This window comes from Oreochromis niloticus, linkage group LG18, assembly GCF_001858045.2.
Source record: "Oreochromis niloticus isolate F11D_XX linkage group LG18, O_niloticus_UMD_NMBU, whole genome shotgun sequence".
Lineage (NCBI taxonomy): Eukaryota > Metazoa > Chordata > Actinopteri > Cichliformes > Cichlidae > Oreochromis > Oreochromis niloticus.
The window spans coordinates 33,641,956-33,669,536 of record NC_031982.2 but is presented as its reverse complement, the minus strand read 5'-3'; the positions used below and the strand labels follow the sequence as shown (position 1 = coordinate 33,669,536).

Below are 27,581 nucleotides of genomic sequence, written 5' to 3'. Positions count from 1 at the left end.
ATTTTTTAGTGTTTCCCCCTCTGCACAGCACCAGACCCTGAGGTGAAACAGCATTTGGGTGAAGTGAACGTGTGGATTCCCGGAGAGATTAGGATTCCCTCTGCTAAAGCTGAAAACGAGTGCTTGTTATCTTTGGTAATTTCCTACATGCTGGTGTCGGTGCCGCTCATCTGCTTACTCACTATGTGGACTGAACAGAAAATAAGATCATGATGTACATTTAAAATTTGTTTCTGACCTCAGAAACCGGTTGGTGTGTCAAACAGACACTTGTTTGCATTGGAACAGCAGCACTATGTACTGACCGTGTTAATGCTGATAATAATCAGCGTTGATGATCTTTGTTTGTGTTACAGAAGCTCAACAGGCGTGTTATGAGTTAAACCTGTGATTTACTGTTGACAGCTGTGCGCCTTGAGGGAAATGATAACAGGTCAGACCGGATCTGCTGCCCCAAATACACCCTCAGCATCCAGACACACCAGCTCCTCGCTGTAGGTCAGAGAAAAGCCGAGTTACGGAGAGACGAAAGACGCTTCTTACGTCTTTGTTTGACAGAAAGACGATAGACCTCAAGACCTGAGTGACCACAGAAGGATCTGGGTTATTTCGACAGAGCTCTGGATTTTCAAATCTCATATTAACGATCCGCCTGCGTGCAGGTAACTGCTGAGATTTGGCTATGAAGGAGCCGACGGGCTCCTTTCTCCTTCTGGTCTGGAGATAAGTGCTGCAGTCATGACTGTCAGTCTCCTGCAGCTCATAATGACCCTGCTGACTTTCACAAATGGTAAGTTTACATTCAGCTGACACAGAGACTTGATTTCTGTCTGAGCCCAACACACAATCACATGAAGGCTCAGCAGCATTAGGTGCTGTTCAAACTAGATCAACTAACGGGCTGGACAATCCTCCAGGAGTGAGTCTGGCTGCTGCTTTACCAGGATTTCTTTCTAAATGGGAGAGTTTATGGAGACCACGCACACACAAAATTACAGTTTATAAAACTTGTGTAGAAAACATTAAAATACTACATAAGAGTTAAAAACCATATACCACTTAAGTTCTAAAGTTATAGTAGTCTGTGTGCAAACATGCATGCACTGTTGTGAGTACGGCATCAAAATTACAAAGTTATTAATGGATATGTCAGGTTCATGTTTCAGCTGTAAATTATTTCATTTACGTATAAATGTGGCTAGTCTTATCTCTATCTCTGTCTCTTATCTCTATATTAGTAGATTTATATTTTTAAATCTGCATAATAAGAAGTAATTACCCCATATGGAAAAGATATATATAAATCTTCTAAAGTTTGTATCTGTCTTGTGTGAAACTTGTATGAAAAGCATACAAGAGTGAAAACAGATATAAGATCCCTTGAAAAATCATATAAATGAAACTTATATGTTTTGGATACTTCCTAAAACAATATATGAAAGTAATGAGAACGTGGCCACCTTCATGAGTAAATCATATAAGCCTTATATGATTCACTGTATGAAGTAGGCCACATCTTATGCAAGTCTTTTATAAGTTTTTACTATTTCTTTTCCATATGGGACCAGCAGAGGTCAATCGTATCTCTGCGACCTGCCCGTGAACCCCATGAAGGTGCAGAAGCAGTTATGATGTGCACTCCACATATACAGATAAAATATGTGTTTTGTGTGATTGTTATAGTGCCAGCTCAAATAATAAACAGTAACTTATTTAGTGTGCACAAACTGTTAACTGCAACTACTTATGTCTTTGTTTTCTCTTTCTTTTTTTAAATGTATTTTATATACGTGGCAAAATAAAACTGAACGGAAAACTCTCCCGAGTTCTGACATTATCTGAGTGGTAATGATGAAACTACTGTGGGCGTAACAGTACATTATGTTTCAATAGCCCTTAAATGTTTTCTAAAGAAGCTTTTATTAAGTTTAATGGAATGTCATACCTTGATACCTTTTATTGTTACATTTTAATTAGTTGAGCTGTTGCTGATGAACAAGCTTGGCTGCACCGGTGATGTCTCAGCACAACATGACTGAAGGAATCTGTGTTATCTCATGTGTCTGGTTCATTTCTGATCATAAAAGAAACCTCCATCCTAACATGTTTAAGTCAATAATGATGAACCTCTGTTTCATCTCCTTTAAATTATTTTAAAAAGTGACATTTTGGAGCAGCAAGGATCAAATTCAGCGTCTCATATCTCACCTACTGGTCCTTACAGTCTGAACCCGGATCTGTCTGCTGTGCAACTGTAAAAACATGTTGGTGAAAGTCTCAAATTATGTTTTTTTTTTTCTTGACAGCCACTAGTTTTGGACATTAGCTTTAGTATTTCAAAGCACCAACAGCAGTGTTACTGCAGCCAGTTGTTAAAAGGACCTTATTTAGGTGAGTGAAAGCCAAGTGAGCGGTTAAATCTATAGAGAGCATCATCAACAGTAACTTTAAAACGACCGCATGCATAAATGAGTATGAGTACCGATGAGTATGATTAGTCCTATAAATAAATACTAGACGTCGATGCTCTAAAACTGGAAAAAAAAAATTATTGGAAGGTCTTCTAGTAAAATGTATCACAGATGAAGAATCTGATAATTGCATTAAAAATGCACCTAAAGGCGGCAACAGAGCAAACACAGCAGACAGATCTGGGTTCAGGGACTCGACTTATTTGAGGTGAAGTCATGTAGACCGCGAGCAGCAGTGTCAGCCCACACGTCAGCCTAAGCTACTCAGATTTATGAGTTATTAAATAATTAAAGCCCATAGTTGTTTCCTCCCACCCAGATTTTTAAATAGTAGAAAATATGTCAGTAATACAAATGTGACACCTACACAAAAATGTCCACTGCAAATCTTACATAAGTTTAAGTGGACTCTTGTATTGCTCAATCAGACACTACACATTTGTATTCCACAGTCACTGAAGGAGGAATTCCATGGCTTCATCCGTCATCTGATATCCAGTTCCTAGTTAGAGCTTAAAACATATTAATTCAAGCCTTATGAATAACGGTAACTTCTAACAACGTAGTTTTTTAAAATATAAAAATTGGTATTCAGATATGTATTTATGTAGTTCAGTTGTTATTTTCTTCACATCTACCAACTGATACTACAGTTAATTTTGCCATAAATGAAAAGGATTGAGTTTCCTTTTCTCCATTGCTTCTTCACTGTAACTGAACCCTGCTTTGAAAAGACCAACCTGCCTTATCTTCCCTCATCCTGACTGTTGTGGAGGCACAGCCAATGCAGGCAGTCACCAAGTCACGTACATGCAAGCAAAGCCTATTCAGACGAGTAGACTTGCTCAGAACTCATACACACTCCTCAAAGTACTGATCATTAGTGTTATACCAGTGTAGAGCTGTACACTACTCTCACTTGGACTCAGTAAGCCAAGTGAAGCAAAGACTAACATGCCATGACATATATGAATTTTCTGTTTTGTTTTTTCCAAAATGAACGACAGATGCAGAACAAATATTATGTCTTAATGTCAAAAACCTCTATTTGTTTTGCTAATGTTCAACTGCAGTTGAACTGGGGTCAAGTTTTACTTTCATATGATACCATTTTGTCCCAAAAGATGGTTTAGCGAGTAAAGGTAACCTTAACCAGGATACTCATTAAGAACATATTTTTGTTTACAAATGGAAAATGTAAAACCTCCCAGGGAAATGAGAGCATGGCTAAAAAGGTATGGTTCAAAGGTTAATCAAATGAAAGGTTAATAGTGAAATACATAAAAACGACCAAACAAACTCACTATTAGCACGGCCCTCTGCAGACTAAAGGATTTTGGAGACATTACTAAAACAATCTATACCTACACTTGATTTTCGTCCCTTTTAGTTTTCCTGTAGTGTAGCTTGTTGCAGTAGGAGGTCAGTGAAGCAATGCAGCGGATATGGACGTTCACCAAGTTATGACTCACGCTGGGCTTTAGCATCGAGTTGTGGTATTTTTCAGTGCATTATGTTTTGAAGGCGCATGGTTAAGGCCAGATATTGATCTTTTTCCCAAACTAAATGAAACCAATCAGAAAACTGGAAAAAACAGTGCAATACACAAAGGGAACCGCCGTCTTCTGGCTAATAAATCAGCAATCAAGTAACCAATAAAACGACACCTTGTGTGTAATGATGAGATGCAGGCAAACAGTATTAGATTAGATTGGGTTTATACGTGTCTGCAGTTGGAGCTTCAATTTCCTTTTTTTTAATATCCATCTGATGTTTTGATTAGTCATATGGCAACACAGGATCTCAGGATGTGTTCTGATCATATTAAATTTGACTTAATAATAAATTTTTTATGATACCTGACATATAACACCTGATCTGACATTTTACTGTGCCTGCAGATGTTTGGACGCTACCGGCCCCTAGCAGTGTTATCATGGAGTCTGTCGACATGAGACACATGCTGAGGTGGCCCCCCCTGCAGGCTACATGCAACACTACACTTCTGTACTCTGTCCAGTATCAGGGGTAAGTAAAAAAAATGTTGATCAAATATTTGCTTACACTAGTCCCCAACAGAACATCCGTATTGAACGATGTATATTAAAAAGTCATAGACAAAATAAACTGATGATGATTTTTAAAAATATGAATTTTAGTAAGAACAGTTTGGAGCTCAAAGTCAGCGATGCCAACCTCATCCTGTCGCTCAATACAGAGAGATCACTTTGAAGAATTTAAACATGCTTTATTGAGGCAGAGTTTGGTGATTAGACTCCGATGAGCCATCACGGCAGAGCAGAATTCCACGGTGAGAGGATTTAGGACAGGACCCCCGAGAGTGTAGATGCTGGTGGTGGTGAAGATGAAGACCGAGGCTTGGATGGAGCTCTGACTGAGGTGTCTGTGAGGGGGAGATGGGGAGGAGGTGGGTTGAATGAATGAAAGCCTAAAAGCGGGACTGAGAGCACAGATTTAAACTATGCAGAGTAGAGGCTGATTGAACAAAAAGGTTGGCAAGAAGATGATTGGACTAGAACGATGACGTCAGTATTGAGACTGAGAGCAGACAAACAAACAGCACCGACTCTCGTGTCTTTGCTGCAGACTGACAAACACATAAATGACAAACACAGTGTTTATTTATTGCATGTTTGTATTTGTATACGACGACAGCTAAAACCAAATTATCCCGACAGGGAGATATAAATAGTTTACTGTTACGCAATTTGGCAAGGTGAAATATGTGGAATATGCCGCTGCTGCTTGCAGCATAATAATCGAAGGTGTTTGCTCTTGAGCAATTCTAACCATGTGACCTAAAACAATAGGAGCAAAGAATAATCAGCAGGTGTTCAGAGCTGGATGAAAATGTTTGCTTAGTCCTTTATTCTAGTTATTACAGCCTCAGTTCGTTCTAACCACAGTCTTAAAAACAATTCTCTGTTCATAAGTCAGCTGAGTGTAAGCCACAAAGATTACAGCTGTTCAGTCAGTAACAGTTTCATAACTGAGAGAATTTATGTGTCTGTTCTCACTACAACACAAGACAGATGTCTAAAAAAACCTCAAACTCTAGAAAACTTTTAAATTAAGGAGTAAATAACTTCCAACAAATCAATAACAGTGAGATGATAAGACCTGTTCTAAAAATTCTCACCTGTGGTTCCACCCTCTTTTTAGCTTTGGAGGTGTAGCAGCAGTGTAAGACCCGGGTATGGGTGTAAAAACCAGGTATGAGTGTATGCACCCCCACAGCACACAGATGCATGCAGAGGCAAGCAGATGCAATGATGTTTATAGAGTTTTACAACCATAAACTTAATTATTCCTCTGCTTTTTATTATAAATATATAAAGACAAAAATCATCCTGATGTAAAAGCTTTACGAACTCACAACAAAACCTTCCATAGACAGGTTTCAGCCACACCTCTGATCCTCTGATAAATGTGATAAATGCCACCTGACAGGTTGACTGACTGAATCGTGAGTCATTACTGGGCTAAATCTTCAGTGACGTGCAGTAAACAACAAATGCAATGAGGAAATGCATGGCTGCTGTGTGTGCGGTGGAGGAGGTGGAGTCATGCAGAGGTGTATTTTAAAAGGATTAAATGTGAATAGTTTTGAGCTCCTTTAAATGAAGCTAATAAAAACAACTTTCTCAAAATTACCCCGTTAGTAGCAGGAGGGGAATCACTGAGGCATGAAAGACAGATTTATAAACAGTGACACTCAAAGAAGCTGTTACACTACAGAGAGTTTATTGGTTGTATTTTTTCAGACCTGTGTTTCTTTGTCTGTGGTTTTCAGCTCCAGGATCATAGTTTTCTTGAGAAGAATCTATTATTTCCTCACTGTAGCTTCTCAGAAAAGAAGAAGAAAGTTAATTTACAACCACAGGAGACAATGTGTTCACACAGCCGGCATCATACGTACTTCACTGCTCATGTGTAGAGAGCCAGATTTAGAGCATTTATCAATTGCATCACCTATTCAGAAGGACAGTCCTCCCTGAGCATGGTCCTGGCTTAGGTCTCTTCCTGTTAAAAGGGAATTCTTCCTGCCAGCTGTCACCAAGTGCTTGCTCTGATTGTGCTGATTTTGGGTGTTTGTTGTTGTGGTTTGGTGCTATATATAAAAAAAAACCTGAATTGAATTGAACTAAAAATCATTCAGTGTTTTTTGACTGTTCGTTCTCAGAGTTCCCACAGCATCTTTGAATATTCATTTTTATAGACAGTCCTTTAGCTTTATTGGCTGTGAGGTCATTTTCATGATCATTAATTTGTATGTATGACCATTGATCAACAATCACTGATCAAAGACCATTGTTTGTCAGTGGTGCTGGTTTCAGTCATTATGCAGATATACTGTTTATAAGGTTGGGGAAACCTGCAGCCAGCTGCGACTGAAGAAGTCACTTGGATAATTAAAGAAACGTCTCTCCCACTGAAAACGCTACGTCCAGATGAACAGAATCAGCTTTTGGGGATTTCCTTCCCTGGATGTTTGAGCATGCATCACGACCTTTCATCAAAACTGCTCCAAAAGGAACAAACACCACAAACACCGTCGACACCTCAAGACCAGCAACTTCCCACATTGGCTTTATTTTTCAGTCCTGCTGGTTGTTTCTTGTTTCCAGTTTAGTTTTTTCTTTGAGTTATTTTTAACTGATTTCCAAGACAAAACTCTGAAATGTTCCCTTTGTTCACAAACTGGGCCACTTTTGTAAACAGCCTGTGACCGATGAGATAATAAATGCAGGGAAGCGTTTAGCATCTAAAGAGGCAGATTAACAAAAATCTGGAGATTAAAAAGGGGGATAATTGGACTGAAATGCAACAGCTGGTCACAAATATGACTTTAAATGAACCATTAAGTGCTGGATGAAGAAATAAGTTTGTTATATTAACTTTTAGAGTCTCTGTTCTGTTCCCAAGAAATATCTAAAAGAAAACTCTTTCTGTGCTCGACGTCCTTCAGAGAGTTTGAGCTGGAGCATCAGAACGGCAGGTGGATGGAGGCTCCAGAGTGCCAGCGGATCACACTCAGTCACTGTGACCTGACCTCTGACCTGGGATCAGACTCTGACTACAACATCCGGGTCAGAGCGCATTGCGGTTCGCAGCGCTCCGCCTGGACCAAACTCAGCCCGTCCTTCAATAGGAGACAAAGTAAGACAAGAGCTGACAGCTACGTCTGTTTTACTGCTGATGTTCAGTGCATTTATGGATGTTTGTATTCCGCTGAGACGTATCTGTCAGGCAGGAAGAGAAAAGTCAGGCATAAAAGGAAAGAAGGAAGCCATTGGTTTTAAAATATCTGATAGATAATAAATGTGCAGAAAAGTCCATTTGAATTTTTGAATTTTTTAAATATGTGAGACTTACTTTGAAGAGCCCATCTGATCCTGTGTACCTGGTCAAGAAAAAACATTTTCTAATAGAAATAATAACGAGTGATTCCTGTGTGCAGCCAAACTGTCGGTACCAAAGATGACAGTGATGTCAGCAGGCGACGCCATCCAGGTGTCGTTTGAGACACTTCCTCAGACGTCAACCGTCGAAGTGACCATTTGGAAAAAAGGCGAAAAGCTGCAGGTCGTTATTTGATCTCCTTTTCTACTTTTCTCTTTATTTCTTGTTCATGTTTTCATTCTCGCATTTGCTCCTTTATTTTCTTTTCCTTGATTATTTATTTTTGTTGAGATTGTGATTCCTTTCCTTGTTTCTGTTTTCTCTTTCTTCTTTTCTTTCCGCCTGTCCTTCCATTTCTTTTAATCCACCTTTATTCTCACATTTTCATGTTTTCTCCTCCACAGCTTAAGCTTTGATCTTTTTATGCATTTGTTGTATTCTTTGTTTCATTGTTTGAAGTTAAAAAAAAAAAAACCCTCACATTTTCTTTATTTCGATCTCTTTTAGGCTGTCATGCACTCGATGCCCGCTGAGGAAGAGGTGCTGCACATCGCCGCCCTGCAGGAGGGAGCAGAGTACTGCATCAAAGCTCAGACTGTGCTGCACTCAGGGTTTCGCAGCAACAGCACTGACACCCAGTGTGTGTCCATCATAGGTACAGGAGTAAACAACACACACACACACACACACACACACTCTTCTTACTTTCCTAAAATGTTTTAACTTTGAACATGCTTCTAAATTACAATAAAATCTGTAGGTCATGCTCGAATATCCTCCTTAATTTTACATTTTTTTTTCATAAAATATTTTCTTAATTTCAGAGATGTTTTCTCTTTTCATAATACCTGGTAGTGCATTGAAGTTAAAACCTTCATCACTTTGCAAAAAAGCATTCATATTTAATAAAAGTCTTTCCTTTCCCAACACTTTTTAAAAGAAATCCAAATTTTAAAAACACATTCACAATATTAGAAAAAGATCTTCACCATCAAACCCATTCTCTTATTCCACATGATCTACCTATAAAGTCTTTATTTCACAGAAACATCAAGATTTGTGCTTATAATTAAATTAAAATATGGAAGCTTCCTCGTTGTCCAGATCAGGCTTTTCTTAGTTTTGGAAACAGTGGTCCTTGTTTCCTCATCAATTATTCAAAATAATTAAATGTTCAATTAAAAAACATCTGAACATTAAGAAAATGTGAAAATTAGAAACAGAGAAAAAACAATAAAGTCCAGAAAGAACCAAGAGGCAGTACTAACAGGTCTGACTGTAATTCTGATCTAATATCACTGAACAGAATGTTTTTTTTAAGCCAGCATTTATCCAGTGAACTAAAAGAGCTCTCACTCTCACTGAAGTTTTGACTCCCGACTCATCTGCAGATCCAGATGCTCCTGCCTGGAAGACGCCCACCACCCTGACGGTGACGGTCATCATCACGGCGGGACTCCTGTTTGTTTTATTCTGGTCCATCGTTCACTGTCATCCAGAAACCTGTAAAACACATTTCCATAAACAGCCTCTGCCACAGTCTCTGGTCAGTGCTACCTCTCATCTACACAGACAGAATACCTGTGGTGTAAAAGGTCTGAACCAGGAAGTCACAGTTTATATCAGCAAACCTAACAGCAGCAGTACTTTAGCGCACCCTGCTGGTGATACACTCATAATTATTGTTTCTATCGAGTTGAATTTGACTAAATATCTGACACCTACTGTATATCATAAATACACATAGTAAAAGGTGTTACTCCATGTACTGATGAAGTTTGAGGTTCAGTGTGAATTAAAATGATCTACTGTTTAATGAAGTTTTCCATATCTTGGTCTGTTCTTCTACAGAGAGGTAATTGGGACATTCAAATCCCAATGAGCCCTCAGGAGAAGGAGCTTTGTGACCAGATGGTGATGGACCGAAATCAAACCTCATCACAGACTGATGCTGCACTGATAACCCATCAGGAAGACTAAACCAAGCTGAAACTCACTGAGAAAAACTACAGCAGGACAACGAGGAAGTAACGTCATGCTACAGTCCTGCAATTTAGCTGTTGGAGGGTCACACTGAGCAGCACGCAACATTTTAATGGTCCATTTATGACTTTCTGATCAGAGTTGGAGGAGGAACAAGACGCCCCTGTGACCCTGATTTATCGACAAAGCTGACAAGTGTTTACATTCCCTGTTGACTTCTCTTCAGAAAAAAAAAAATGGGTGTTTGGGTGACTTTTAAAGCGCTACGAAGCCCACAGAAGGAGGACAGGATTTATTCAAGATTCAAGTAGATCTACAGTGGTAGTAAACAAAGATGTAGGGAAGAATCTAAGTTCTGTCCATGTTCTTAGTTCTGCCTTTTAGCAACAATGCTGTTAAAAGGTTTGTAAAAAAAAAACAACTTTGGAAATGAAGAGACATTTTAAGTATTACTGTGTAACTGCTGATTGTGAAACTGTCAGGCAAATGAACCATCACACTTTGATCGTAAAATGAAGCAGTAATGAATGAAGAGGGGGTACAAGCATATTTTCACCGAGTACATTTAAGTATATTACCCAAGAAAATATATTTACCAAGATCAAAGATTACATTCTGTTTAAATCGAATACAAATATCCAAATTTATCAAGAAAAAAATGATTTTCTCATTGAAGCAATTACCAGTATGAGCTTCTTACAAAGTCATCAGTCCAGCAGACTAACCAGAGAGGATTCACTACATGTGTCAGTCTATAAAATTCAGTTCAAAAGTTGTGAGCAACATGCTGCCTACAAATTAAACAAACCATCAGACGTGCAGCAGGAGCTCGGACTGACTTCATCAGCTTTTTAATATTTTGGTACTAAGAGTTGTTAATGCTCATTTTAGAGCCACCTTTAAAAATCTGTATTTAAAACACTCTGATGCCACACTCTGTTCTTGTTGTCTTACAGTGCTACCTCTTTAGTTCTTTTAGTGTGAAACTACATGTGTTGATTTCTAGCTAGTGCTTTACGTTAGCGTCGCCTTTGTTAACATGTAATTAAACTGCAGTGACGTGTATGAGATGCTAAAGTCATCACTGTTGAAAATGTGCTGTTAGGATGAAATTATAATTAAAGCACATGCAGTGTGTCATATTGTTTTTGAAATAAGCTTGCTGTGATGGAGCAGTTATTGTTGGGTTACAGCTAAACACGTACAGATGAGCGTTATTTGTTTTCTGTAACCTTGGACCTGAGGGGCGGGCCATGAAGTCAGGTCAACATTGTCAGGCTTTCATGGTATTTGCTGGCTCAACAAAACCTGAAACCTCAGTCAGAGACAACCTATATCAGAGAGGTCACACTCAGTTTCTGTGCTCCAGACTTTCTGCCTTTAGGAGAAACTCTATACCACACTTAGAGCGTGCTGTCGAGTAAACAACCAATGTGACACTTCCAGAAGATTTTAAACAAACGTTGAACATTGATCTACTCTGGACCAAGTAATGTGCTCAGTGTCCTCATTGTGGTTCATGCTAATGTGTGTGCAATGTGAGGCATATAGTTATGACTCCTTTAGGATTAAATCCTGCTGTAGAGCTATGTGTATATGTATATACATATATATGTGTTGTCATTGCAATGTTGGCAATAGCCCAGGTCAGGTATTATCATTGAAAACGCTCTAAAAGATGTGTATTTATAGTTTAGCTTTGTCATAAATCTGTGGAAATAGAATTATTTGGGGGCAACTGTGTAAGTCAGTGTTTTGCCCTTTGTCTGCATGTTCACAGACTCTATCTCAACATTATTTATTAAGACTGAGAAATTAATTAATCTATTTGGCAGTTAGACACCAATGACCCATCATGGCAAAACAGAATCCCAGTGGGGTTAGCTTTTAGGACAGGAAGTCTAAACCCTGGTGGTGGATGTGGAGAGGAAGACGGGGCTGAGCTGAAGCGCTGCCTGAGTCAGATGAGGCAGAGATGGGGATGAATGAGAGCAGAAGAGTATCAGGAGTTAACGCATTCAGAATGGAGGCTGCCTGGCTCAAAGAAGGAAGGCAAGAAGATGATTGACTAATTTGAGTAACAATGTCAGTATTGAGTTTGACTCCATGGGAAAATGGTATTGATGTAAAGAACAAACAAGCAACTGACCAGACAGAGAAGCAGGCAGATGACTGATTATACATCTTCTTTATTAAACTTATAAATAACCTTAATGTCTGTGTGAATGAGGATTCTAGTAAGAAAGCGCTTAAAGGGCTCAAATAGAGCAGAAAAACACCATACAGTGAGTCCAGCCCATTTACTTGATGTTTTAACTGTTAAACAGCCAAAATAAGGCATCTATACAGAAACTGCTTCAGTATGTATGCAGGCCTAGATTTTTTTAGCTTCATTTTATTTGAACAGTGTTAAAAGTTCACCTGGAACTGACAGAGTGAAAATGCAGGATGCTGACACAGTTCGGGGAGGTCACACAAAGCTCAAAAAGTTCTTTGTAGTCCAACGCGCCGTGTCACTGAAGCAGCAGTAGTTCAGTTGGGACAAGGATCAGTGCCAGGACAGGCTGGTCGACAACTGGGAATCATTATTTAATCATGCCTCATGCCATGAAGCATGCTGGAAAGTATACACCTACAGTCTGTGTTTTCATGTATTTAAAATGACCAGAAAATTTACAGGAAAAAGTCAATTAAGTTGCAGATTATTTATTTCGTTATTTATTGTTCACAGATCAGGATCTTTCACATGAGCCAATATAAATTACTATTATTACCAGTGATGGGAATAACGGCGTTACAAGTAACGGCGTTACTAACGGCGTTACTTTTTTCAGTAACGAGTAATCTAACTAATTACTATTCCTATCGTTACAACGCCGTTACAGTTACTAACAAGGAAACGCGGTCCGTTACTATTTTTCAACAAACAGACGGTTAAAGCTGTGTTCAGCTTACCGCATCTTATATCAGCTGCACGGAAGTAGCTGTAAGTAATCTGGACGCTACAGCTTTAAGCAGCTGCGCGCTCCCGCGGACGCTAATCACGATCACTGTCTAGCACAACACCTGGAGCTAAGGAGGCAAAACAATCGAGTGCTGCTGTTTGACTGAGGAAGAATAAAGTAGTCGTGGTAAGTCAATCACGTGACCACTTAAAGACAAAGCAACAAGGTGATATATACCAGTTTTTAAATTGTGGCGATAGGCCACGTAAAACCAGAGTCGTGATAAACAAGATATATGCGACGTTTTTTCCTCAATAGTTTCGCCACGTTAGCGCTAGCAAGCACTCTCTGCTTATGAGCAAAAAAACTAAACAAAACAGGGGAAGTTTTAGGAGTGACGTCGAGAGAGAGAGAGCAGAAAAAGAGAGCGAGTTTTGAGATGTGAGATTTGTGACGTTTAGCGTGTTTGGAGTGTGTAGTTAATGTGTTGTCTTGTGTAGTTAGTGTGTAGTGTTGTGGATAGTTTTGTGTTGTGTGTCAGAACAATGAGGCGACTGCTGTCTCCAGGTAGAAACAGAGGTGATACACCTGCTGCTGTCAGACCTGCAGGTATCAGGCTGTGATGTTCTCCTTTATAGTGGACAGAAATCATTTTTTTGGAGTGGCACAAATAATTTGTGTGGCATCTTATTGAAGAACAGCTGATTGTTCTGTAAATAGTTTGAAATGGTTATTTAAAAAATCAAGGTAAATGGATGCAAATAAATTTGTTGTTTGCAAAACTTGTGCATAGGATTTTAAAATTGACAATTAATATTTGCATTTAAAGTTATGAAATATGATTCATTAAAGATGTTTGTGGTTGTTACAGTAAAAATATAACTTTTTCTACTCTGATTTTATGGTTTTTGTCTGATTTTTAGATCAATTCTGGTTATACAGTATGACAAAATGAGAACATAACTGTAAATTCAGGCACGCAAGGTTGTGCTAAAAAGAATGATACCAAACAAGGCAAAGTGAATAGTTTTTAAAGGTAAAATGTGGAGGGAAAATCAAGAGTAGTAAAAAAATGGCCAATTATACCCTGGACCCCAGAGGGTTAAACGTTCTTTGTTTTTTTTTTAAAGTAACGCAATAGTTACTTTTCCAAGTAATTAATTACTTTTAGAATATTGTAACTCAGTTACTAACTCAGTTACTTTTTTGAAGAAGTAACTAGTAACTATAATTGAATTACTTTTTCAAAGTAACTTGCCCAACACTGATTATTACTATTACTATTATTTAAATGCCATATTGTTGGAACCTCAATACTTAGGTTCCAACAATATGGCATTTAAATTTAAGGGTAGAAATGTAATTTATATTGGCTCATGTGAAAGATCCTGATCTGTGAACAATAAATAACGAAATAAATAATCTGCAACTTAATTGACTTTTTCCTGTAAATTTTCTGGTCTGCAGCTTGGTGGTAACTCAAGCTGCAGAAATTTTACACACTTACAGAAATGAGGAATCTGGTCATTTTACCCCTTAAAATTAAAGGGAGTTTTTCTCACAGCATTGTATGAAGCAATTTACGTCATATTTTGGTCATTTTCATGTCACTTATTACCCTTTGAAAGGATATCATTAAAAAAAAAAACTAAAAAATTAATTTGTCCAGTTTCACAGCCGTGTGAAGTGGAGAGAGAGAGACCCAAGTGCAGGCACTGGCTCAAGGTGCAATGAGTGAGCTTTTCTTACACATGGTGACAATACAGACTGAGCAGAGATGGGAAGAATGGAAGTTAAGGAAAAACCTCAACTCACAGGAAACCATAACTCACAGGACGACTTCACAGAGACAGACAGACAGACCAGTAACAAGCAGAAGAACACACAGGGCTTAAATACACACAGGAGTAATCAGGGAATGGGAGACAGGAGGGAAACACAGCTGGGAGAAATCAGAGCTGACGAGACAAGGGGAAGCAGGACAGGCACTGTCAAAGTAAAACAGGAAATACAACAGGTATGCACAGACACGAACTTAACACTAAGACATCAGACATGGCAACAGGGAGGGAACACAGAGACGTTGGACCAGAGCAGGCACAGAGACACAGAACAGAAAGAGCTCAAAATACAAAACCTGAGAACTACAAATACTAGGACAGAAACCAAAATATTAACAGTGACAACCCTGAATAACAAATAATCAAGAAACACAAATAAAACATCTACAAAACACTGGGTGGTGACCCAGGACCATAACAGTTTCTGTTTGTCATCTGTTTATAGCTCGAGTTACCATCATTTCTACGCTGTCTGCAGCACAGAGTGAGTGAGATGCCAATCTGCACAATGAAGGATAATGACAGACAACAGAACATGTGTTCTCAAGTTTATGAAAGTTTATTATTTAATGATGTCACCATCATTCAGCAGGCTATTACAAGAATAGACATAACATGTAACTCAGAATAAAAATCTCTTATATCAATAATATTTGCATTTTATGACATAAAAAACATAAAGCAGATTTAAAACATGGAGAACAGTGTGTGTCAGGCATTATAAACAGTTAAGAGGGAATAAAATAATTGAATGAAGAAATAAAACAGTTATATTGTGATCAGTGTTGTATGTTATTTAGGTTTTATGTTGTCTAAAGTGATGTAAAAAATGATAAAGCATTAAACTAAAAAAACTAAAAAAATTTAGAATTGCACAAGTGGTAAAACCTTAAAATTACTTAATATTGCTGTTGCTGGCTGAGATTTAATGCCTCTAAATATTTGATGCTACTTCTGTCTTTATTTATCTTATTTTATTTGTGAATTGTCAAAGATGTAGCATCAAGAAATTTTTAATTAAATTTCTCCACGTGAGCCATGAGATCTGCTTTTTCTTTCATGGACCTCAGAGACTGAACTCGTTGCTTCCAGCCTGGTTTAGCCTCAGTTTTCTCTCCTTCAATAAGCACGTCGATGTGTTCTAGAGTGGACAGAGGGTTTGGCTTCAGTGCTATCTCTTTGAGTCTGTTCAGACACTCTGCAGATTTCTCCACCAGTTTCACCACCTCAGCCTGCAAACAGTCATACTCAGCATTCAGTTTGTCAACCAGTGCTTGAACAGTCATCTTCTCTCCTGTGGCCTTCAAGTACTTTTTTCTCAGCTCCTTTATTGTTCGTTTTTCTTTAACTTCTTTATACACCCATTTGTACTTCTGATTATAATGTACATTCCAGATGCATTTTCCTGGGCACTCTCTACAGTATCCATTTGGCCCCATTGCTGCACAGCCACGTTTATCTGCATCATTTGCTGTCTGGCAAGGGTAGTGACAGGTGTAATGACACTGCTTGCAATTGGTGATGTGGTTTCCAGGATTCGAAATATCCTCCGGAGCAGGGATTTTAACAGAAACTTCAAACTCAAAGCTTTCATTTCTGCTGATCTCTGCCTTGCAGTTTTTAATCTTTTCCCTCGTCTCTTTTATCTCCTCAAGCTTGGCTAACCCAAGTTTAACTTGTACCTGCAGATTCTCAACTGAAATCTCGAGCTGCTTTCTTTCTCTGAGGCCCTCCTTTGTCAGTGTCAAGCTTTTGGTTTCTATTTTATTCAGAGCGGCAAAAAACCTCTTCATACTTTTTGTCCCCATCTTCCAAAACATCTGATTGAAGTCCTCTTCATCATCATCATTATCATTGTCATCATCATCATTCATGCTGTCTGCCACAGCTGGTTTGTTGTTTATAAACAGCGCTGAATTATTGAATTTGAAGTGAACCGGCAGCCCGTCTTTTGTTTTAGGACATGGGACTCCTGCAGCATTGATTGCCTCTAGAACTGGAGGTCGCTGACTGTCTGCAAATGTCACCAGAACCCTGATGTTTTCTGCCACATCTTTTCCAAAGATTGAGAGCACTGAATCAAACACATATCTTTGTGCTGCTGTGAGTCGTGCTAAAGCAGCCTGAGCTACAAAACACACAGCATCGATTTCACTGACACCATGCTGAGCAGAGAAGAGATTACGTAGCTGCTCTACAATCTCTCTGTCTCTTTCTATGCCTCTTGTATCTCCAAAGCCTGGAGTGTCCACAATGGTCAGAGAGAACGGGATTTTAAAATCATCCTGGTAGTTGATTTTGAACACAGTGACTTCAGAAGTCTGACTGTGAGCTTGTGATGTTGACTGAGTGTCATTCACTAAGTTCAATCGATATGGATCCTCCCATTTAACACCTAAAATGTAATTGATCATCCCGTTGATGAGAGTTGACTTCCCAGCACCGGTTGCGCCCATAAGCATTATGGTGCGATTAGGTTTACTGGACTCTTCTCCAAAACTAAAACTCTCGCATCCATCTACATTGAATGTCATGTTCTTTTCCAGGTGAATCATATAAACTGGGAGAAATCCTGGTGGCATTTCAAATGGTTTGCTGACATTTATTTTAACAGCATCTGAAGGCTTTGTGGAGCCAACTTCTTCTTTAAAAAACCCAGACATTTCCTGTTTTGTTGTATATTATTTTGTGAACTTACAATGTCAAAGTTATTTTTCTAGTTCTAAAAAAGCAAATATTTGAAATTATGTGCAGTCAACTTAATGTCTTCTGCTCTCGAAGTGACTGAAGATCTGCCGGACCCAAATCTGCAAAAAGACAAATACTCAGAATTCAATCATAATACAAACTGGCACAGACTCAGATCAATATGACATATAGAAAGATGAAGTAGTGCTCAAATACAGTATCATTAATCATAATTGATCTCTATTTAACCTGAAAAGACTGCATTACAACACAGAGAGATAATTTTTTAAGACGATGAAACAATATGCACGGAGACCAACAACAGTCTAATATTGGGCATTTATGTGATGCCATGAAAAACTGTGGACTACATGCTTTGTAACTGAGTCACAGAAGGACTGCACAGAAGTTGACAAAAGTTGTTCCACTTAGGAATTTTCAAATTCCAGATTCGTTCTTCATCAAAATGCAAGAAACATGCAGCTATATGTCATAAAGTGATAAAGAATGATGTTTATCCAGATGAAACAGAAGGAGTCTTATGTGGCTAGGTAAGATGCTGACGAGAACATCAAACCATTGGCACCATATACTAATTTTATCTTTAATCCTCATGCTTTAAATATGCTTTATTGTATTATTTGTGACAGCACCTTTACTTTTAATGCCATATAATGCCATATATTAATATTACTAGTACATACTGTACTTCATTTAAGTGCATTCTTCAGTAAGGATGTGTAGAGAGAGATAACTGAAGCCATACCCACCCAGATTAAAAAGGTATGCATGTGTTGAGGAACCAGGACACACTAGTGAGAAGTGGGCTACTGGAACAAGAAGGCATAAGTGGGCAAGGGATGAGAACAGGGAGCTGTTGGAATGCTACTATGCAAGCAACCCCAGCGGAAGGGGTTACATGAAGAGGATGTCAGACCTCTTGGATCTTCTATACCCAAATTCCAGTTTGACGGCGAAACAACTAGTAGCTCAGTGTTCCAACAGGATCAACTAACCATCACTGTGGTAGACATCCAAGAAAGAGTCTCAAGCATGAAGAGTTGGAGAGCACCTTGCCTTGACATGATCCACGCCTACAGGCTAAAGATGCTGACTTCACTCCATGAGCCTCTGGCAGCAGAAATGAACCAGCTGCTCATGGATGAGAAACAACAGGAATGGCCAACTTCAAGCCAATGGCACAAGTTACCATCAAGTGCAGGATTTACCAAAGAAATCCCCATTGGTGTTCTGCATAGGCCTGAACCCTCTGAGTGAGATCATTGACAAGAATAGCTATGGATACCGATGATGGAATGGAGCAATCATCAGCCACCTCCTGTTCATGAATGACATCAAGCTGTATGCCAGGAGAAAACAAGCATCGATTCACTGATACCCACCACTAGGATTTACAGCAATGACATCAGAATGTCATTTGGACTGGAGAAGTGTACTTGGATGGTAACTAAGAGAGGGAATGGAGAAAGAACTAAGGGGACCAAACTACCCGAAGGTAACATTGAAGGCATCGAGGGCAGCGACGAGTACCTGGGAATCCACAAGCAAACGAGAACCACAATGAGGCCTCTAGGAAAGCTGCAACCACCAAATACCTGCAGAGAGTAAGGCAAGTCTTGAGGAGTCAGCTGAATGGTAAGAACAAGATTTGGGCAATCAACACCTACACCTTGCCGGTGATCCTCACCATGCATGGAGCGTTTCCAGCACCCAGAGATTGTACACTAAATGAACGGAAGGAGGCCAAGGACTAGTGATTGTCAGAAGCACTGTCAAGGGTGAGACAACAAACATCCATGAGTACATCACGAGATGGCCACTATTAACCATGTGCTTAGTGAATACCTCAGGCACCAAAAACCTGAGAAAGAAGAGGCACAAGAGGAGGAATCATCATGAAATGATGGGCCCCTGCACGATATGTACCTCTGGCAGATTGGAGTGGCTGACATCCAGTGGCTGGACAAAGCTGGACTGAAAGACAGCAAAGAGACACTAGTCATGGCAGCACAGGAACAAGCTCTAAACACAAGATCCATAGAGGTTAGGGTCTATCACACCAGCCAAGACCCCAGGTGCAGGCTGTGTAAAGATGCCCCTGAGAGAATCCAGCGCATAGCAGCAGGGTGCAAGATGCTAGCAGGCAGGGCATACATGGAACGCCATAACCCAGTGGCTGGCATATTATACAGGAACATCTGCCCCGTGTGTGACCTGGAAGTCCCAAAGTCAAAATGAGATATACCCTTAGGGTGGTGGAGAATGACCGAGCTAAGATCCTGTAGGACTTCCAGATACAGACGGACACACACGGTGATGGCTAACCAACCAGACATAGTAGTAGTGGACAAGCAGAGGAAGAAAACCATAGTGATAGATGTAGCTATACCAAATGACAGCAACATCCGGAAAAAGAAACACAAGAAGCTCGAGAAATACCAAGGGCTGACAGAAGAACTCATGAAGCTGTCGAGGGAGAAGGAAACAGTGGTCCCAGTGGTAACTGGGCACTTGGTTCAGTAATCCCCAAGCTGGGTGAGTGGCTCCAGCAGATCCCAGGTACAAGATCCGAGATATCTTCTCAGAAGAGCGCAGTCCTAGGAAAAGCAAATATACTGCGCAGGACCTTCCACTGCTCCCAGGCCTCTGGTAAAGGACCCAAGCCAGAAGGATAAAGACTGCCCAGGGCAAGTGGGGATAATATATGGACATATTGACACATCTCCTCATTTAGTGTTTTTTCTTTATTTTCATGATTATTTACATTGTAGATTCTCACCGAAGGCATCGAAACTACCAATGGAATAATGTAGTAAACAAAAAAGTGTGAAATAACTCAAAAAATGTTTTATATTTTAGTTTCTTCAAACTAGCCACCCTTTGCTTTGATCACTGCTTTGTAGACTTTGGCATTCTCTCATTGAGCTTCATGAGGTGGTCATCTGAAATGGTTTTGGTAAATGGCCTGTATTTGTATAACACTTTACTTAGTCCCTAAGGACCCTAAGGCTTTACACTACATTCAGTCATCCACACACACACACGCACACACAGGTGATGGCAAGCTACATTGTAGCCACAGCTGCCCTGGGGCGCACTGACTGAGGCGAGGCTGCCGGACACTGGCGCCACTGGGCCCTCTGACCACCACCAGTAGGCAACGGGTGAAGTGTCTTGCCCAAGGACACAACGACCGAGACTGTCGGAGCCGGGGCTCGAACCGGCAACCTTCCGGTTACAAGACGAACTGCCAACTCTTGAGACACGATCACCCCCGACAGTTTTGAAGGCGTTCCCAGAGATGTTGAGCACTTGTTGGCCCTTTTGCCTTCACTCTACAGTCCATCTCATCCCAAACCATCTCGAATGGGGTTAGGTCAGGTAGATGTGGAAACCAGGCCATCTGGCGAAGCATTCCATCACTCTCCTTCTTGGCGGATAGAACCAAAGTCTCAAATTTGGACTCATCAGCCCTAATAATAGATTTTCACTGGTCAATTGTCGTTTATTTTTACTTGGTCAGGTTCTTGCCATAATATGAATTCTAACAGTTGTCAAATAGGGCTGTCAGCTGTGTACCAACCTGACTTCTGCACAACACAACTGATGGGCCCAACCCCATTTAGAAGGCATGAAATTCCACAAATGACCCCTGACAAGGCACACCTATTAACTGAAAACCATTTCAGGTGACTACATCATGAAGCTCATTGAGAGAAGGCCACAAGCTAGCCATGCGTCAACAAAGCAAAGGGTAACTACTTTCAGGAATCTATTTATCCATTTTTTCTTTGCTACATAATTCCATATATCTTGCTTCCTACATTTGATGTCTTCAGTTTGTATCTATAATGTAGAAAGTAGTAAAAATAAAGGAAAAACATTAAATGAGAAGGTGTGTCCAAACTGTTGACTGGTAGTGGATATCTATTTGTTTCTGCTGAGATTACTTGTAGATGCACACACACTTTGATCTGGGCTGTGTGTGGTGGTAAATCACACACACACACAGGGGCGGATCTAGAAGGGTGGCATGGGGTGGCAAGTGCCACCCTAAAATGATCCCTTGCCACCCCAAGTGCCACCCCAGTTTTGCATATGACAGTGTTGTTTATTAAAATAAGATAGCATTAACAGTTTGAGCGTAGTTACAGTCAACAGTGAATATAAATGCTAAAACTGAATATATTGCATAGTGTTCCCCCCCTCCACCATTAACAAATGGTTCAGCCCATAGCAGACCGGCTTTTTTCTTGTTTTCAGTAGCAAGCCATGTTTTTTATTGTGCCAGAGCACATTTTGAACAACACCATGGGAATTTCGCTTTTTACACAGGTGGTTGGATGTTACACTCTGGAAATGGAAGGAAGGTGAGTGTTATTAACCCTCTGTGGTCCACGGACACGCTGCACCTCCAAATCACATGACTGATGTAAGCTGACATAGCAACAAGCTGCAGCCACGCTGAGTCTCTATTTCAGCCCACATTGAAAGTTCGGACTTCAAAGTTTTTAAATTTTAATTACAGGCCAGTAAATCCACAGTTATGATAATATATATAAGCCATGCTTTTTTTCTAAATACTGTCGTCACGTTTTTGTGTGTGTGTGTGTTTTAAGCGTTTTCTAAGGACAGCGCGAAAACAGTAAAGAAAGGAAAAAAAGCCACCTCTTTCCTATCGGTGGAAAAATGTACCATGTCGACCAATTAAAAAAAAAAGTCAACACGTGGGATTTGGTTGTTTAGGAAGAGGGAGAGTTTTGGGAGTGACAGTAACGGCAGCGAGACAGAGCGAGCGAGTGAGAGAAGGAGAGAGAGAGAGAGATTTGTGACGTTTAGTGTGGAGTGTATACTTAGTGTGTTGTGTTGTCTTGTGTAGTTGTTCTGTTGTGTAGTCGTTTTGTTTTGGGTGTCAGTGAGGGCACTAATGAATGTCACTAAGGCACATTTGCAACGTAAACACTGTCACTAAGTAGAAAACCAGCGGAGTGATACACCTCCTGTTGTCAGGCCTGCAGGTTTATCCCTGTGCTGTTCTCCTCTGTCTTTTGGTGGACAAACATTTTTTTTACTGGCACACATCATTTGTGGAGCATCTTATTGCGACACCTGATTGTTCTCTCATTTTAGTTTTAGTAATATTTTTAAATGGTTGTACAAAATGAAAAAAAAAACGGCAGGTGTATTGGCTGCATTTTTAGATAAATAGTTGTATATGTTTACAAAATGTACATTTTATATTTGCATTTCAAGTTGTAAAAATTTACTCAACATGTCTGTGGTTTCTTTTACAGTAAAAAATACTACTAGGATTTTAAGTTCTTTGTGTGATTTCAGATCAGTAATACTAATGCAGTATGTCAGTGAAAAAAACAACTAAATTCAGTTGAGCTGAAAAGAATGATACCAAACAAGGCAAGGGGAAAAATAAAATGAAACAATTTGAGGGTGAACTACAAACGTAAACTCAATAGGGGTCAAAAATAACCAGTTATATTTTGGACCTCAGTGGGTTAATCCAACAAATCATGAAAAATTAGGTTTAAATTTTTGTTCATGACAGTGCAGATTTCTGACATTTTGTGTAATTTAAGCTGTAACAATGTGATTGTTTTCTAACAAAAAACAGTGTGAAACTTAAGTTAGACTTGTGTTTGTAAATTAACCGCCCCATGTTGTGTAGCTTTCTGGATTTTATACTTATTGGGCTACATATTTATTTACTATACAGGCTATACAGTACATAAGATCAAAACTCACATGTTTTATGTAACTAAAGTGTGTAATTATGTGGGCTACAGACAATAATTAAGTTATAGACTATATTTATATGAAAAACGTGTATACTTACTGCATTTGAATTATTTTAACCATATGTAACCACCTGCATATGTGTTGGAAAAAAAAGGCTTTGATTTTGCCACCCCATTTGATTTCTTTGCCACCCTCATGCCACCCTAAGAAAATTTCTCTAGATCCGCCCCTGCACACACACAAACACACACACACACGCACACAGATTTGCAGTATTCAAATTATTCAAATTTGAGGAAAATGCAAACTATCTGTGCAGAAACTGCAAAATGGGTGTGCAGCAGGAAACAGGTTTCAAGTACGAACTCAACCCTGAGGTTTAGCTGGATATCAAAACATAGTAAGTAACTTCACATTTTCACACCTTTAATTTGCCATCTTAAAATATACATACCTGAAACAGACTAATAATTCATTTCCATGATACTGGCAGGTTAAAGTAAAAACAAAAAAAGCTAGAGAGATGGAGATGAATTAAAACAAACCTCTGCTGGCTATTTGTAATCTTCCAGTTGAACTCAAAAGCTGTTGTGTCTTGCTGATGTTGACTTCTGTTTGAAAGTGTATGAAAAACAGAAAAAAAAAGTGAAATTAGTAAAGCAAATAAACCTTAACATTTACTTAATATTTAACTTGCCGATGGTTTTGTTGTGAAGCTGCTAAAATCTTGAAGAATCTTTAAATACACCAACTTCATTCATTGTCTGTCAAATTTGATATAACTAACTTTACCTTTTAGTTCTACACAAAACACTGCCAACACCATCTAGAATACAATGATTAGAGTAAAAATGACAAAGGGACACCAATATTTTGATACTTAGTACAAATAATAATATAAATATTAAATATTTTCATAAATTAAAATTAACATATGTAAATGAAACAAACATAACACAAAAGACACACACACACACACACACACATATATATATATATATATATATATATATATATATTAGTGCTGTCAATAGATTAAAAAAAATTAACTAATTAATCTCACAATTTTCTGTTATTAATTGCGATTAATCGCAGTTACTTGATCAATAGCCTGGATCCAATTAAATTTTTTCAACTTTATATTTTAAGATTGTAACAGACATTTATGCAATACAATGAAGTAAATGCAGAATAAACACAAAGAATGTATGCTGAAATTCCTGAGCGTTTGCTGGACTATGCTTAAAATGTCCAACAATCTTGCGACATTTGGCCAAAGCCCTTTCAAATGCGCTGTCATTAAGAGAAACTGTGACCGTTCTTTGCAGAATGTGGGCCATGCAGGGCATGTGTTCAAATGGAAGTAGTCTGGCGGCTGCAACCATGTTACGAGCACTGTCGGTGCCAAGCGTGGTTACCTTGTCCTTGATTTTCCATTCGTTTGCAACATTCAGAAAATGGTCAGCACACGCCTCAGCATAGTGTCTCTCTTCAGTTTTACTCACTGTTAGTGCAAACGATTGTGTGGTCGCAAATTTTGAAGCCATTCTGATAACCTTCTTCCACCAACGATGTGGAGATCCAAATCCAATTAAAACCAAGACACTCAAAAAGATGCTCTGTAAAAGAGTAGAATTCTTGGAACAGAGTTTAATACACTGAATCATATGAACAGCAGGAAAAATACATACAGACATTTAGCAAGAGAATTACATAGCAGAAAGCAAGCAAAGCAAAACCCCGGGGTGTACAGCCTTAAGCACAGACAGCAGAGCAACACAGAGACGGACAGGTAGCAGCAGCAGGAGGAAAAAGAAAAGCCCTGGGGGTGTCCTCTGGTCCCCTAATATAGGGACCAGTATCCCCGCCCCCTGCTGCTGGGTAACTTTCCCACACGCCCAACACAGCTGCTGGGGTCAGGTAGCGGCCAAGGTCCTGGCCAAAGGCCAGTCAGGACTCTGAGTACCCCTTGCTCTGGCTTATCACAATAGGTCATGACACGGTCAAAGGTCACACATTAATCCTAATTATTAAATTTTATACAGCAAGTGGCACAATCTTATAATATATAATACATAGGTTACATGCTTTCTCATATATAAAAACACTTCAGTTTGGGTTCAAAGTGTGTGTGTGTGTGTGTGTGTTTATTTTGTATGATATTTTATCGTGATGTGTTCAGGATCTCTATTACAATGTTACTGTTTTGGTTGTGCTGCGTTAAAGACGTTGAGTGTGTATTCGGAAAGGTTAGTTACCGGAGAGTAAATTATTCAGGAGAACTCTCCCCCTACATTAACTGCCCTGTTACTGTACCAACTTAATAAACCTCGGTAAAGCAAAAATGTCTTGTGCTTAAGACTCTATATGAAAGTTAAAATATATATGTTCAGTGCACATAGATATATAGTGTATATAGTTACATAGTTATACATATCACACAAAAATCCACCACAATTGCACAGTCCAGTCGTTATCAATAAAATGCACCGTGACCCCCAAGTAATTATCGTTGTTCACCGAAGTCCAGTGGTCTCCGGTGAGAGCGACGTTCCTTACTTGCACAAGCTTGCTGGACTGCTGAGCCCTCTGGTCCTCATACAAAGTGTGCAGTCTCGACACAATGGTTCCTCTCGAGGGCAGATTGTAACACACATCTCCTGATGCAGCGCGAATGACTTCTCTCAGTCCATCATCTTCTACTATGCTAACTGGTCGGCAGTTTTTAGCTATCCAAACAACCAAGGAATTGGTTAATTTTTCTCTCACATTTTTTGTTATTTGTCCACGAGCACCATACTCCTGAAGCGTAGACTGGCGAGGTCCCGTAGAGGGGGATTCAGTTGGGTGTTTTGCTCTCAGGTGATACGCCAGTGATGAACTACTTCTGTGGTACCTGAATTCAGCTTTGCAAATTGTGCACCTTACTCTCGTTTTGTCCAACAAACCATCAGGCAACTTCTTAAAGAGAAACTTTCCACCCAAAAGTCCACCCTCATCCATGCTTGCGTGTGTTAGCTAGTGTTAGCTAGATAGTAGCATGGTGTCACTTCTTCTTCTTCTAATCATTTCTGTCAGGCCAAACGCCAGCATAGCACACTGTTGCCCCCTCCTCCAGAGGTGCTCATGAGTTTAAAGGTCTTAGATTACAGGAAATTAATTTAAAAAAATCAGCGTTAAATTTTTTTAACGCGTTAAACATTTCGCGTTGATCTTAACAATTAACGCGATAATTTTGACAGCACTAATATATATATATATACATAAACAAATAAAGAGCTCAGTGAACATAAACTTACTGTGAAGTGTACCTTTTATCAGAAAGAAAGATTTTTCTTTTCACTTTTCTCTTACTCACTCTCTCTCTCTCTCTCTCTCTCTCTCTCTTTGTGTGTGTGTTTTTTTGCCCTGGGTACAGGAAGAAGAACGTATGGTGGAAGTGAACAGGACAGCGACCATGTAAACAAGTATGAATTCTCAGAAGTCCTCCACACCCTCATTTACAGCAAAGCTGAAAGTGAAAGAAAAGCTGCTGCAGGAGAATTGCGCCTGATGCCTACATGAGCTTCAGATGCACACAAAGGGTCTCCATGACCAACACTCACATGTGAAATTTAGACAAATATAATGCCAAATAAAACTGGAGTAAACTCATTTATTCCAGAATGTAGACACTAAATTATGTTTTCTATAGGCCCAAGAACAGCACACAGCACAAGATCTGTACAATTACTGTCTGTTTCTAAATTGTATCATAAGTACTACTCACATCAATATACTTACAGTAGCTGCAGTAAAACCAAGAAGAAAATAGTTCAAGTTTATATTCAAATGTAATGACTTGGATATGGAGTTGGTTTCATGTTGATCTATGATCTATGACTTCATGTAGTACTTACCAGGTGAGGTAAATGAGGTAAATACAATCTCATATGAGCAACATGACCTTTTAAAGAACTAAGCCAAAATGCAGAAGTAGTGTTTCAGGAAAAAGGTATATCTGACTCAGTAGTTTGCAGAACTTCCTTAGACAGCATTATGACTTTTCTGTATGACTTTGAATGAAAAGAATTTGGTGCACAAGTTTGATTCATTTTGGCTTTTTCTAATTTCTTAACATTTGATTTGTTGTAAAATGACAATCATAACTTTCAGCAGTGATTAGGTGACGACCCAGTAGGTGATGATTACTTGTAACATTGATTAAATTCAATACAGTAGGTGAAGGAGTGAATTTTTAATTGTGGGTGGACGGATGACAGATGTCAAAAACCTGTTTGATCCTTCAGATGGATTAGCTAACAACACAAACATCACAACAATACAAACGTAATTATAGTTTGACATTTATTGATGTCTCCATCATTCACCACAACAGATGTGAATGCTACCATGGACAAAAACATAATGAAGCTCAAAACAGACAAATGGTTTTATATATTAGTAACATTTGC

At 39.2% G+C, this 27,581-nt stretch overlaps 1 protein-coding gene and 1 long non-coding RNA gene across 8 annotated transcripts; one reads left to right on the top strand and one right to left on the bottom strand.

Annotated features, from left to right (window-relative positions):
- Nucleotides 1-34: 34 nt before the first annotated feature.
- On the top strand, nt 35-11,307 carry crfb16 (cytokine receptor family member B16). 3 transcript variants are annotated; one of them, XM_005457644.4, is made up of 8 exons: nt 35-135; nt 357-790; nt 4,373-4,499; nt 7,462-7,652; nt 7,954-8,078; nt 8,403-8,550; nt 9,287-9,441; nt 9,747-11,306. In XM_005457644.4, the coding sequence occupies exons 2-8, from the start codon at nt 739-741 to the stop codon at nt 9,873-9,875; spliced, it is 927 nt and encodes a 308-aa protein (XP_005457701.1). In that variant the 5' UTR covers nt 35-135; nt 357-738; the 3' UTR covers nt 9,876-11,306. The 3 variants fall into 3 exon arrangements, with proteins under 3 accessions (XP_005457701.1, XP_025756389.1, XP_019209490.1); XM_025900604.1 differs by lacking the exon at nt 35-135 and having other exon boundaries at nt 253-790; XM_019353945.2 differs by lacking the exons at nt 35-135; nt 357-790 and adding an exon at nt 3,153-3,277 and having other exon boundaries at nt 9,747-11,307.
- On the bottom strand, nt 8,085-26,476 carry LOC106098786 (uncharacterized). 5 transcript variants are annotated; one of them, XR_002059302.2, is made up of 4 exons: nt 26,427-26,476; nt 23,920-23,953; nt 23,673-23,738; nt 15,194-17,471 (listed from the first exon to the last, which is right to left on the bottom strand). It is a non-coding gene; the product is annotated as an uncharacterized LOC106098786 (long non-coding RNA). The 5 variants fall into 5 exon arrangements; XR_003215033.1 differs by having other exon boundaries at nt 26,439-26,454; XR_001225097.3 differs by lacking the exons at nt 15,194-17,471; nt 23,673-23,738; nt 23,920-23,953; nt 26,427-26,476 and adding exons at nt 8,085-8,453; nt 9,252-9,398; nt 14,639-14,682.
- Nucleotides 26,477-27,581: the final 1,105 nt, after the last annotated feature.

Coding starts and splice junctions, on each gene's coding strand:
- crfb16 (XM_005457644.4), top strand. CDS start 739: ATGACTGTCAGTCTCCTGCAGCTCATAATGACCCTGCTGACTTTCACA. Junction 4,500..7,461: donor TACTCTGTCCAGTATCAGGG/GTAAGTAAAAAA, acceptor GACGTCCTTCAG/AGAGTTTGAGCTGGAGCATC. Junction 8,079..8,402: donor AAAAAGGCGAAAAGCTGCAG/GTCGTTATTTGA, acceptor GATCTCTTTTAG/GCTGTCATGCACTCGATGCC.